General features: G+C 45.1%; 1 protein-coding gene across 3 annotated transcripts in view; it reads left to right on the forward strand.

The window, feature by feature from the left end:
* The window catches only part of RALYL (RALY RNA binding protein like), a 571,820-nt gene that overhangs the window by 284,201 nt on the left and 274,710 nt on the right, over positions 1-12,909 (forward strand). For all 3 annotated transcript variants that reach the window (XM_036337432.1, XM_036337429.1, XM_036337428.1), the window contains exon 2: positions 1,476-1,754. In XM_036337432.1, the coding sequence (XP_036193325.1) occupies positions 1,499-1,754 (256 nt within the window). In that variant the 5' untranslated portion in view covers positions 1,476-1,498. The remainder of the gene's footprint in view (positions 1-1,475; positions 1,755-12,909) is intronic.

Here is a 12,909-nt window from a genome sequence, read left to right on the forward strand (position 1 = left end):
AAGTTCTTACTTAAATGACGTCATGCTCTTCATTGTTGTGTGAATGACTATTTATGACATTCTCCTTCATTATAAGGAGGCATGTAATGTTGATGGTCCAATATTTAGTAAAAATTTAATCACTGGAGCTGTATAAGGAGCAGTCTAATTGGAAACATTTTTATGTTACCCCGTTGCTCCTGATTTCAGAGGTGGCTGGTTTCAGTGAATAGTAAGTTTTCTAGCAGATCCAATTCGAATGCCCTTAACACTTCCAAACTTTAATGCTCAAATGAGGAATGTCATTTAAAATTATTTTTTTAAATGAGGCACTTTAATTATTTTTCTAACTGTGAGACTGTAAAAGAGATTCTTCAGATACAAATATATTTGTCACTGATAAAATGTATCAATTAGCTAATGGTATTCAATGATTGTCAATGTCAGAGACTATGTCCTTGTGGAACTTCAGATTCCCTATATTGGTTTCTTTAAGTTGACAGGCACTTTAGGAGGGAATATCAGGCAGTTAAAAATAGGTGCTTAATAAACATTGCTGAATGAATGAACGAATGAATAAATGAATGAATGAATTTGCAAAGCCTGGGAAACCAATGCTGCAGTGCTGGAGTACTTAGGAATAAAAGTTTCATTGAGCTTAATTAAGCACAATTAAACACTATGCCAGGCTCACAAAATAGTTTTTGGAAGACTAGCTGTATTTAGGCAACATAGGAGCCGTTCGTTAAATGAATTAAAAATGAGGTTGAGAGGAGAAATTTCAACACAGATACCCAGTCCACTAATTTGCTAATCATTGATGAAAACTAGATACTCAAGCAAATTTTTTTTTGAGGGCCTGGGGGTGGGAACTGACATGTGATATTGGTTCAATTAAAGAGGATGTACAGAATTCATTCTGGTTCATTTCTTTATGTTTTCTTAATATTGAGTTTTCTATTGAATTTTTTATTTTTAACGCCTTTTTCCCTTTTCTGCAGCATTTAATGGCATGGATCACTAGTTTCCGATAGAAGGGTTCTGAGTCTGAAATAAACAATATGTCTACCTGTTATAAAAAATGTAGAGATAAAAATGCATGTTCTCAACCATGAATGGAGGTCATGTCCCTATATTCCATCATAGCTGTGTTGGAGTTTTTTTGTTGTTGATAAAATAAGGTGGCTTCTTCCTCAAACTTGCTTCTAAAAAATTGATGGACTTAAAAATACAAAGGCCGAATCATTATACAGGGCTCAATTGTAGAAAAAGAAATCAGGAGCTCATTTCTAACACTATGCTAAGTGATAATAAGTAGTTTTCTCCCACATTTCTGCACTGCAATGCAGTGTACCCTACTAAATTTTCTTCTCAAGAAAAAGTCATCCTAGGGATTTGAGATCACCTGGTTCATTATTGAAAAACTGCTCAGAGCCAGTGATGTCCACTCCATCTGACTACCTTTTAATTGTTTTTTGTTTTCATTTTTGTTTCAGGATTAAAACACGGTGACCCAAACATGACTGGCAAAACACAGACCAGCAACGTCACCAATAAGAATGACCCCAAGTCCATCAACTCCCGGGTTTTCATCGGCAATCTGAACACAGCCATTGTCAAGAAAGTTGACATTGAAGCCATTTTTTCCAAGTATGGGAAGATCGTCGGATGCTCCGTTCACAAAGGTTACGCATTCGTGCAGTACATGAGTGAGCGGCACGCGAGAGCAGCGGTGGCCGGAGAAAACGCCAGGATCATCGCAGGCCAGCCCCTCGGTAGGTGCTGGCCAGCTGCATGCCCCTTGCTGGCATCATCTCTCGCTGCACTGGGTACGGGCTTCGGGCTTCGTGTGTAAGGCCAGCATGGGGTAACACCTGGCCCTTGTTTAACCCCTTACGGTGCTTATATATTTAAAATTTATAGTAGTTTCTTCTTTGTTCTCATATCGTTTTAGATATATGAGTCTTATTTTCTTTACACGTCTTTGAACTTGGGATCGAGTTTGCTTTGTAATACTTGTTACCTCCGCCAATCCTAGCAGAGGCAGCAAATGGAAAATAGGCCGTGGGTTTCAGGTGATCTGATTTGAAGCGCCGTCTGTCTTCCAGGAGACACTATGTTATGCAAAAACAATAAAATAGCTCCATGAGCCGGCTGGTGCAAGAATGTCCAACCTGCAGAGAGTGTTTGTAAGAGTTCCCTGGCGCCAAACTGATGATACTGCTGGGAAGCGAGACTGACATGCTCTGGAGAAGGACAGTTTTGCAGGATTGTTTTATACATTTGGGATGAAGGGGGCGGGGGGGCATAAGGAAGATGACATGAAGGTGGAGAAAGCCAGGTCCGGGGGAGCTAAGGAGACTGTTTCCTTGAGGGAGGTGACACCTCTGAGGTTCTGAAAGGAGGAGGCCCCTGGCGATGCCCTGGCGGGGAACGTGGGCGCACAGGAGCGCGGACAGGACTGGTCGCGGACCTTTCAGCGAGAAGCTATGGGCCTGGGCAGGACTACCCAGTGACCTGCCAGGAGGAAATTATGAGCAGATGACCCTGCGAGGTCACTTCCTGCCACTGGACTTGTCAGCTTATTATAGAACCCGATTAATCCAATACTCATACTACTTGTTGTTAGGGGGCTCATGTATTTTTCTCATTTTCTGTTTTTACTTTTTTGGAAGAAGGGATAGAAAAATAGCAAAAGGAGGTGAATTCTCAGGACTGACAAAGGAATAGAACCTACTCTTTCTTATCGAGTCAGGAATCGTGTGCAGTGGTCAGAATTATGCCTAATGTCCATATATAGCTTTTTCAAAGAAAAGAGAAGAATATAGTCTGAAGTAAAGTGAAAATATTTAGAAGATATTTTGTAATTAATATATAGATAAAAAGTAAAAATTAACCTATTTTTACATGAAGAAAAAAATACATTGAAAACATCAGTGAGTCCCTAACTTATGACCAGATGCATATATGGAACTGATTATAAATCTTGTCTCAGATAGCTATAAATATCTCAGCTTCACATGCCCAGTGCTAACTCTTGATTTCCTGAACCCCAACCTGTGTCACCCCCTTGCTCTCCATCCCAATAAATGGAACCCTCATTTATCCAGTTTTTCAAACAATAACCGAGGCATCAACCCTGACTCTCCTCTTCCCCACGGCACTCCAAATATAATTCATCATCACCTTTCTTGCCCTGAGTATGTCCCAAAACCAATCACCTTTGAAAGCTCTACCCATAGGCACCTGGCACTGGCCACCGTGCCTCAGGGGGACGTAGTAAGCCTCTGACTGGTCTGCCCCTTTCCACTCTTGTCACAAGTCCCTTGAGAAACATCAGTGAGAACGTGCTCCTAACCCTCCAATACCTTCCCATCTTTCCTGGAATAAGATTTATCTTCCATCCACACCTTCAGTGCTCCACCCACCACATCACTCCCTCATCTCCATCAGAGTGTCCACTCTGCCCTCTCGGACCATTGGCGATGATAGTGAACTCACTGCACCTCCACCATTCCCAGACTCCTACCTCACAGGCTTTGGACTTACCATTCCCTCTGCTCAGGAGATGGGACTTGGCCAATTATTTCCCCTGGCTTTATTGTGGGCTGTGCTCACACCATGTGGCCAGGGAGGCTCCCCAGAGAAGTTCTGCCTTTTATTGTCTTGTTACATCCGTATTTATACCAGTTGATTTTAATCCTGTCAATTTCTATTGCAAAGGTTAGGGCGTTTCTTATCTCCATTCCAGGGAGTAAAGATTATGTAGCTTAAGCGTGATTGTTTGTAGTTAAAGTGACTAACTACCCGCCTGGCACTTAGTTAAGGAGTTTTATCCCCTCCCTGACTTCAGGAAAAAATCCCTACCTGGGGAAACAACCTTTCTCGGAGAGGTGACCTTGGTTAAAACACACAGCGCTAAGGGGAGCAAACATATTAAGAACAGTATGCTATATACGCCAGGTCCCTTGAAACATATGCTGTGCAGATGTTTCTTTCCTGGATCAACTGTGTCAAGCAGCAAGGATGGACCGGCTTCCAGCACCTGGCCAGCCTCCAGCACCCCTAAAGGGAGTGGCACACCTGTGGGTATCATCCCACCTTCAGTTAATTGAGCTGCTTTCATACATTGGCAGCACACCTTTGCACCACAGGAAGAAGGGATATCCCAATTTATCAATGTACCACTGGCTTCCTGACTTTGATATGCAAGGGGGGTCCCTCAGCTTTCTGTGGAGAAGGACAGTGGGCTACATTTGATCCAAGTCAGAATATAACTGTAAAATTCTTCTGAAATGGAAAAAATATTTTTAAATAAATATTTATTGTTCAGACTATTACAAATGTTCCTCTTTTTTCCCCCCATAGCTCCCCTCCACCCTGTTCCCACCCTACCCCATGCCCTTACCCCCCCCCATTTTCCTCGTCCATAGGTGTAAGATTTTTGTCCAATCTCTTCCCGCTCCCCCCACGCTCCCTTCCCCCCTGAGAATTGTCAGTCCACTCCCTTTCTATGCCCCTGATTCTATTATATTCACCAGTTTATTCTGTTCTTCATATTTTTTATTTAGTTGATTTTTAGATTCACTTGTTGGTAGATATGTATTTGTTGTCACTTTATTGTTCATAATTTTTATCTTTACCTTTTTCTTCCTCTTCTTAGAGAATACCCTTCAGCATTTCATATAATACTGGTTTGGTGGTGATGAACTTTAGTTTTTTTTGTCTGTGAAGCTCTTTATCTGACCTTCAATTCTGAATGATAGCTTTGCTGGGTAGAGTATACTTGATTGTAGGTTCTTGCTATTCATCACTTTGTATATTTCTTGCCACTCCCTTCTGGCCTGCATAGTTTCTGTTGAGAAATCAACTGACAGTCATATGGGTATTCCCTTGTAGGTAACTAACTGTTTTTCTCTTGCTGCTTTTAAGATTCTCTCTTTGTCTTTTGCTCTTGGCATTTTAATTAGGATGTGTCTTGGTGTGGTCTTCTTTAGATTCCTCTTGTTTGGGGTTCTCTGTGCTTCCTGGACTTGTAAGTCTATTTCTTTCACCAGGTAGGGGAAGTTTTCTGTCATTATTTCTTCAAATATCTTTTCAATATCTTGGTCTCTCTCTTCTTATGGCACCCCCATAATTCAGATGTTGGTATGCTTGAAGTTGTCCCAGATACTCCTTACACTATCTTCATATTTTTGGATTCTTTTTTCTTTTTGTTTTTCCAGTTGGGTGTTTTTTGCTTCTTTGTATTTCAAATCTTTGCCTTGATTCTTGGGATCCTCTCATCTGCTGTTGGATCTCTGTATATTATTCTTTATTTCAGTCAATGTGTGCTTAATTTCTGATTGGTCCTTTTTCATATCCTTGAGGGTCTCACTAAACTTCTTGGAGGTTTCTAGAAGATTCTTGAGTAACCTTATAACAGTGGTTTTGAACTTTATATCCAGTATTTTGCTTTCATCCATGTCTTTCATTTGTGACTTGTTTCTTTGTCTCCACATTTTGGCTGCTTCCCTGTGTTTGTTTCTATGTACTGTGTAGCTGCTAAGTCTCCTTGAGTTGATAGAGTGGTTTTATGTGATTGGTGTCCTATAGGGCCCAGTAGCTCAGTCTCCCCAGTCACCTGAGGTGGATGCTCTTAGTGCACCCCTTTGTGGGCTTTTGGCACAGTCTTGTTGTAGTTAACCCTTGATTGCTGTTGGTATCACTGGAAATAATTGACCCCCAGACCAATTGGCTGTGAGGACCAGTTGTATCTACAATGGGAGAACTGCTGTGTTGGAAACACCATTATGGGGAAGGACTTGCTTCAGTGGGGCTTTGGTGCTAACTGAATCTGCCCCTTAAGTATGTATCTTATGGATGTGAAGAGTTATAATTCATTATGGTCTCACTCTGACCACTGGGTACACTGGCTCTTGGCTCTCCAAGGAGGTGCAAGGTCAGCCACTGTCTGGGGCCGCTGAGCAGGAGCTGCAGAGACATCTGCAGATTCCTCTTCTTTGTATGGGGTTTGGAAGTGCCAGATGAGTCCCAGCTATGAAGCAAGGCCGCTGCTGCTGCCAGGTATTAGGCCTTCTTTTGGAATCTCTGGGGATGTCTGACCCAGCTGCAGTTTGTTTTAAGGGAAAGGACAGGGCATTCATATGCAAAAGCCGATGCACATAGCTTCGTTGGGGTTGAAAGTAAATTGGGTGGGAGGGGGTCTCTGGGAATCACCGGGGCAGAGCAAACGGCAATGGCTGCCCTGAACCAGAGAAGTCCCTGGTTCTCTGCATCCTGTACACCCTTTCAGAAACAATGGTCGCTGGGAGCACCTCTAAGACTAAGCTGCCCTCATGTTCCTGTCCCCATGCCAGACAGTTCACTTTCTCCCCGTATGTGTCTGGGTCCCCCAGAGTCTCACCTGGAACTGGAGTTCAGAGCAAGCTCCTTGTATCTCCCTCCCAGTTTAAAGAACAGCACATCCAGATGCCAGAATTTTCCGAGGTTCTGGGTAGTAGTTGTTCTGCCTCTTAGTTGTAATTTTGATGTGGTTGTGAGAGGCAGCAAGTGTAGGTGATTACCTATGCTGCCATCTTGGTTTTCCGACCAGAAAAAAATATTTTTAAAGCATATTTTCTATAATGTAAAGCTCCTTACAAAAATGCATTTTAGTTAATGCATTTAGTTTAATAAAATTTAAATTTAAAGAGGTAAGATACTGATGTAGCCTCTTAATATATCATTGAATCTGGATTCTACATTTTGTTAATGTTAGAAAATACCATATCTATAAAAACAAATCTTGCTCTGTGGGAAAGGGGAGCTCCCCCTCTACCCGTCCCGAGTCCCTATGGCTGGACCAATGATAAAACTGACGTAAGACCAGGTTAACAGAAGAAAAAGCAATTTACTACAAGCACACAGTAGATCATAAATGATGCAGAGAAATGATCAAAGCAGCTCTAAATTTTAAGCAAAGAAAGAATACATTTGTGAAGATTTTACAGGTCCAAGAAGGTCAGGCCGGCTGCTCACTGGCAGGAATGGAAACAGAAGGAGGGCTCGGGCCGCACATCCGAACAGGGTGTGGAGGCGGTTCAGCTGCCGTGGCCTCTGTGCCTCAGCAGCACCAGTGTCTCGGCCCTGCACAGGGCACCCTCACAGGGGACTGGTTCCTGCATCCCAGGGGCAGGGGGTCGAGGTGCCCCTCTGGCCCTGGCCGCTTATTAAGTAACTTTCATTCAATGTAGTCAGTTTCCTCTGCGGGATTGTGGTGGCCTGCCCTGGTCCTGAAACATTAAAGCTGTACACAGGTCCCTATCATTGCTAAACTAAGTCTAGCTTAGAGAAAGAGCACATGAGATAGAGAATCGCATTAATGTCACTATGTGGACAAGGAAGGAGCATGCTGAACAGATGGCTAATTTTAAAGGAATCTGATGGATACTCTTAGTCCTGCTCAGGAAGGAAGTAATGGCAGCGCACTGGCAGAAAAAAGGTGTCGGGGGCGATGTGCCTGAGGGCAAAGGCGAAGGAAACTGGCGCCTGCACCATGCATCCAGCGCCCGAGGAGCCATGGCTTTCAAGTGTGTTTTGCACCTCAGCCATCATTTGCATCCAGAGCTGCCTTTCAACATACAGTCCACTCATGTCACCCCCTGTGCCTTTCCACGATTCCTCAGAGTTCTGGTGAAAAGACCAAACCCTGGCTGTGGCCAGCTCTTTGCATATGATTTGTTTCTTGCTCGTGGGCTGCTTCCGGTCTCAGCCCTGCTCGGCCTTCTCCTCAGTGAACCTCCATGTCCTCCCAGGACCTTTGCACGTCCGTGTAGATGCCCTTCTCTGCCCAGCGCCCCACCCTTCACCTCCCTCCCTCACGCCACACTCCCTGCCATGACTATTCAGCCTTCAGATCTCAGAGCAAATGTTACTCAGTGAAACCTACTTTGACTCCTCAAGCCTCGTTGGAATGTTTTACCTCCCACTCCAGCACGGACCTTCTGTTCAAATGTGTTTCTGTGTCTACTGAGCCGTCCTTGGTGCCCGTTCCTTCTCCCGCTCAGTAAGTTGCTGGAGGGCAGTGACTGTGTCGGTTTCTGCCAGTCTCTTCAGCAGGTAGCAGCATGCAGATGCTCCCACAGCAGACCCAGGACCTGCAGGGGATGGAGGGCTGGAGGCGGGCGGAATGATGGGCTTCCCCAAAGGCTTCTTCCCCAGCCCGCCCAGTGCAATCAGATGAAGACAGAGGCAGCAGGAGCAGGGGGCGAGGACCAAATTCCCTGGAAAGTGGAAAAGGACAGTTGGGATTGCTCTGAAGCGAAGGCTTGTGGACTCCTAGGGGCGACTTGGCATTCAGTCTCACACCAGCACTCAGAGATACCATTTAATAGGCCAGATCCGATTTTAAAAAGTATAATCCAGTCTGTAATATGCATCAAATATTAACATGGACATATTTTATTCAAAGGTGTAGTCGATGATATATGGGTTTAAAGGAAGATTTTATCATGAAAGGCTCCCTCTCCATTCCTGAAAATGCTGTCCTTTCATAGTTTATTATTAATGGCTGGATGGCGGCTCAGCATTTCATTGTCAATGCTCTTTCGGGCACTGTTATCTTCTGTGCCTCTCACGTGCTGAGACATGAGTGATGTGGGTACTTACGCCTCTTTGCTGGCCGGGAACTGAAGCTCCAAAGTGAACTTGCCTCCCACCCTACAAACGGTGGCCCAGCATATCACGCTCACACCTGCTAACCCAAATCCCTTTCACGTTTTATTCTTGCCAGCGATTCTTTTCATATCAACATATCAGTAGGGTGACTGTGCACTTTATCATCCAAGCCAGGATATGCCTGAGAGTCCGAAGGGATGCTATTAACAGTTATGCCGTGACATCAGGCTCAACCAGAATGACCCTGGGTGAATGTGAACGCGTGGTCCTCATTGTCTGTTGAGTTTGTACTGAAGCAGACCATCAGCTTACCTGCTCTTTCTCATCGACAAACATCGTCTAATGCATTGGTCAGAAGAGGCATCCTCAGTATTAGATGAAACTGCCATTTCCCTAGCCCTTAGAACAGAAATTGATTTCTCCCTCACATAAGAAGCCACTGTGCTGAGGAGGAGAGGGGTGGGCGGAGGCTAGGGGTTCATCCAGGGGCAGGCTGCAGGGAGTTCTGACATATCCCATCCAGTGACTAGGGGACCTGGGCAGATGTTCTGGAAGCAGCAGGTGAAGAGAGTGAGGCTGGGCTCACCTGTCTGCCCCTCCCGCTGAGCACACCCAGGTGCGGGTGGGCTGGACAACCCCTCCCCCCTGAGACCCTGTGAGCAGGGAGAATAGAAACCTTGAATGGCTTGGTTACAAGCCATTTGCTGAATGTTTTACATTGACTTATTTTTGCTGTTGGAATATAATGACCTGTGAGTAAGAGGGCCTCTGGCTTGCAGTTCCCAGGGAGCTGTATCACGTCGGGGTCTTGAGGGCAGTGTTTCCTGCCCCCTCTGCAGGACTGAAATTTTGGGGCCATTGTTTTAGGGACTGTCCTGTGGACTGTAGACATTTAGCAGCATTTCTGACTTCTACCCACTGGGTGCCGGGAAAGAACTACTTCGGACATGGTATTCAGGAGAAGTTCCTTCTAGGTCCCCTTTTCTGTGGTTGACAGAAATCTGTCCCCATTTTATGTCATTGATTTTTAGTAATAACACTTTTATTTATAGATTATTTTCAGCTATGAAACTTCTCACAGACATTCAGTACACACTCTATTACATTTTAAAAATTATCTTTCCAACATCCCTCATGAAAGCTAGATAATGGATTTCATTAATCCCATTGTACAGAGAAGGAATCCTATAGCGTTAAAGCGATCATGTTTTCATGAAGATAAAAGTCTTCGAACTTCCAATATTTTTCAAAATTACTGTAAATTACCCGCAATTCTACTCTCCAGAGCACACGTGTCCTCTCTGGGGGCTGCTGGAGAGCCCCATTGCCTCCCATCGTCACCCTTTCCCCACTGTTCTCAGAAAGGAAGACTTCCGAGCTCAGCACACAGCTCAGGTTTTCCGTGATTAAACAGAGCCCCTCACTAGGCTGTCAACAGATGCTAATTAGCAAACTTCCATGATAGAGTGAGTCGGGGGATGACGCCTGTCAGCCAAGGAGATGCATGTCCCCATGCGTGATGAGAGCCTGGGGCTTTCTCGGAGCCTCTGAAATTGGTTATTGGACTCGGTGGTGGAACCTAAATTAGCAGAAGCACAGGAGGCACATACATCCTTGAGCCATTTCTTCACGTCACTGGAAGCTCCCCAGCAACCTTCAGAAGGGCCTTATTAGCTCCAACTTGCTCTAACTCAGCCCTAGAACAGGCTGGACGTGATTCTGTATAACACACAGCGCCTCAAGTTACCTTTAATCCTGTGACAAAATGTTCAAAAGTCACTTGGGAACCAATTTCAGGAAACTGTACTAATAGGGACATTTGTTATTTTAACCCTGTGTGTGGAAATGTGTTAGATACTTGCCAAAACGTGCTAAGCACTGAAGGCGCATAGAAAAATAAAGCCCCACCAAAGTCAAAGTAAAATAGTCTATAATAATAAAAGCATAATATGCTAATTAGACCAGACGACCTTCAGGATGAAGTGGGGCTGCGAGGGAAGCCAGGGTCCTGGGTGCCAGAAGGAAGTCAGTGCTGCAGCCGGGGGAAGGAAGGCCTACTCTTGCATTAATTTCGTGCATTGGGCCGCTAGTACAATATAATAAAAGAGATGGCTTCCCTTGGAAAACATCCTAGTTGTGGAGTAGAACATGTATACACAAAATAACATGCAAATGGGATTTGCAAATACAAGATAAAACATATCACAATATGCACATATGAGCCCTGGCCTGTGTGGCTCAGTTGGTTGAGTGTCATCCTATAAACCAAAAGGTGATGGGTTGATTCTGGGTCAGGGCACATGGCTGGGTTGCAGGCCTGACACCCAGGGACGGTGTACAGGAGGCAGCTGATCACTGTTCTGCTTTCACATTGAAGTTTCTCTCTCCCTCTTCCTTCCCTTCTTTCTAAAAATCAATAAAATATTTTTTTATAAAGTTGCACAATGATATAACTTATACTACAATGTGGAAAAGACAGAGTTGACATTTTTGTCAAACGTTTGTGAAAGTTGGTGGTTAAGAGTGCAGGCTCTGGACTCAGGCTTCCTATGTTAGAATCCTAGCTTTGTACTTTTTGCTGCATAAAGGTCTCCATGCTATTTTCTTATCTGCAAAATAGAGATAATCATAAAGTTGTGAAAATTAAATGCATTGTTGTATGTGAAGTTTCTAAAACGCTGCCCGGGCCTTATGAAGTGCTCTAAAAATCAAAGGGAGTCAAAGGCTCCACATCCCGTTTACCCTGCTGTTCGATGTTCTCTGTACCTTCTGGAAAAGAAGTCAGAAACCTGGAGTCCTGCTCCTGGTGGTCAGCTGCTGGAGGTGTGGACCCGGTACAAGAATCTACCCTTCCTGGGCTTTGGTGTCTTTGGATGTGAGGAGACTGTGGCTGCAGATCCCCAGGAATCCTCATATCCATTATGGTTTGTGTTTTTTCTGTCCTGTTAAAGAAATTTTTACCTACTCTGTGATCATGAAGACATCCTTTTATGTTTTCTTCTAGGGGGAATTTTGTCTGTTTAACCATTTGTTTTTGATTTTAATACCTCTGAAATCGAAAATTTTATATAGTGCATGTTATTGAATAGATGCATTTATTTCCATCTGAATATCCAATCAGCTCTATTTTTGGAGGAAACTATTCACTCCTCACTGGCTGGAAATGTCAGTTTGGACATAGAATAGGTGGCATACTTACTAGAAGCCCAGTGCTCAAAATTCGTGCACAAGGGGAGCGGGGGGTTGTCCCTCAGCCTGGTCTGCACCCTCTCCAATCTGGGACCTCTTGGGGGATGTCCAACTGCTGGTTTAGGCCCAATCAGGCTTAAACCGGCAGTCGGACATCCATCTCACAATCCAGGATTGCTGGCTCCTAACCACTTGCCTGCCTGCCTGCCTGCCTGATTGCCCCCTAACCACTCCCCTGCCAGCCTGATTGACACCTTACTGCTCCCCTACCAGCCTGATAGCCCCCAACTGCCCTCCCCTGCTGACCTATAGCCCCCAACTGCCCTCCCCTGAGGGCCTGGTTACCACCAACTGCCCTTCCCTACAGGCCTGGTGGCACCCAACTACCATCCCCTGCCAGCCTGGTCACCCACAACTGCCCTCTCCTGCAGGCCTGGTTGCCCCTAACTTCCCTCCCCTGTTGGCCTGGTCATCCCCAACTGCCCCCCCCTGCCGGCCTGGTCGCACCCAGCTTCCCTCCCCTGCAGGCCTGGTTGCCCCCAACTGCCCTCCCCTGCTGGCCTGTTCACCCCCAACTGCCCTCCCCTGCCAGCCTGATCGCCCACAACTGCCATCTTGTGACGACATCATGCAAAGGCGTCATGAGACACCACCTAGGCTCTTATTATATAGGATATTGTTGGGGAGGAAATATTTTTCTCTACCCTTTCAGGTTCCTTGGAGGGGCTAATAACAAAATTAACTTAAGACTGATTAACAGAAAAGATATTAATTTTGTGCATACTTGCATCTATAAGAAGATAAGGGCACACAGGTGGGAGGCAGTTGCAGCTTATTTGCCATTCAGAACCAAAAAGAAGAGGAAGGGCTTGGACATCAAAGGGGAGGAAGGCAACTCCCGCAGAGGTGGGGAAACAACATTCGCCATGCGGACAATGGGATCAAGAAGGCCCTGCTGTCCAAGAGCCACCAAGTCACCCCCACTCCTTCTACCCCATAATCCTGGCAGGTATCTCTGCTGACAGTGATCTTCCAGGACCAGTCCTTTCTCTAACTTCTTTTAGGCAGTTAAGGGGGAGGTAA

Source organism: Myotis myotis, unplaced genomic scaffold (genome assembly GCF_014108235.1).
Source record: "Myotis myotis isolate mMyoMyo1 unplaced genomic scaffold, mMyoMyo1.p scaffold_m19_p_16, whole genome shotgun sequence".
NCBI lineage: Eukaryota > Metazoa > Chordata > Mammalia > Chiroptera > Vespertilionidae > Myotis > Myotis myotis.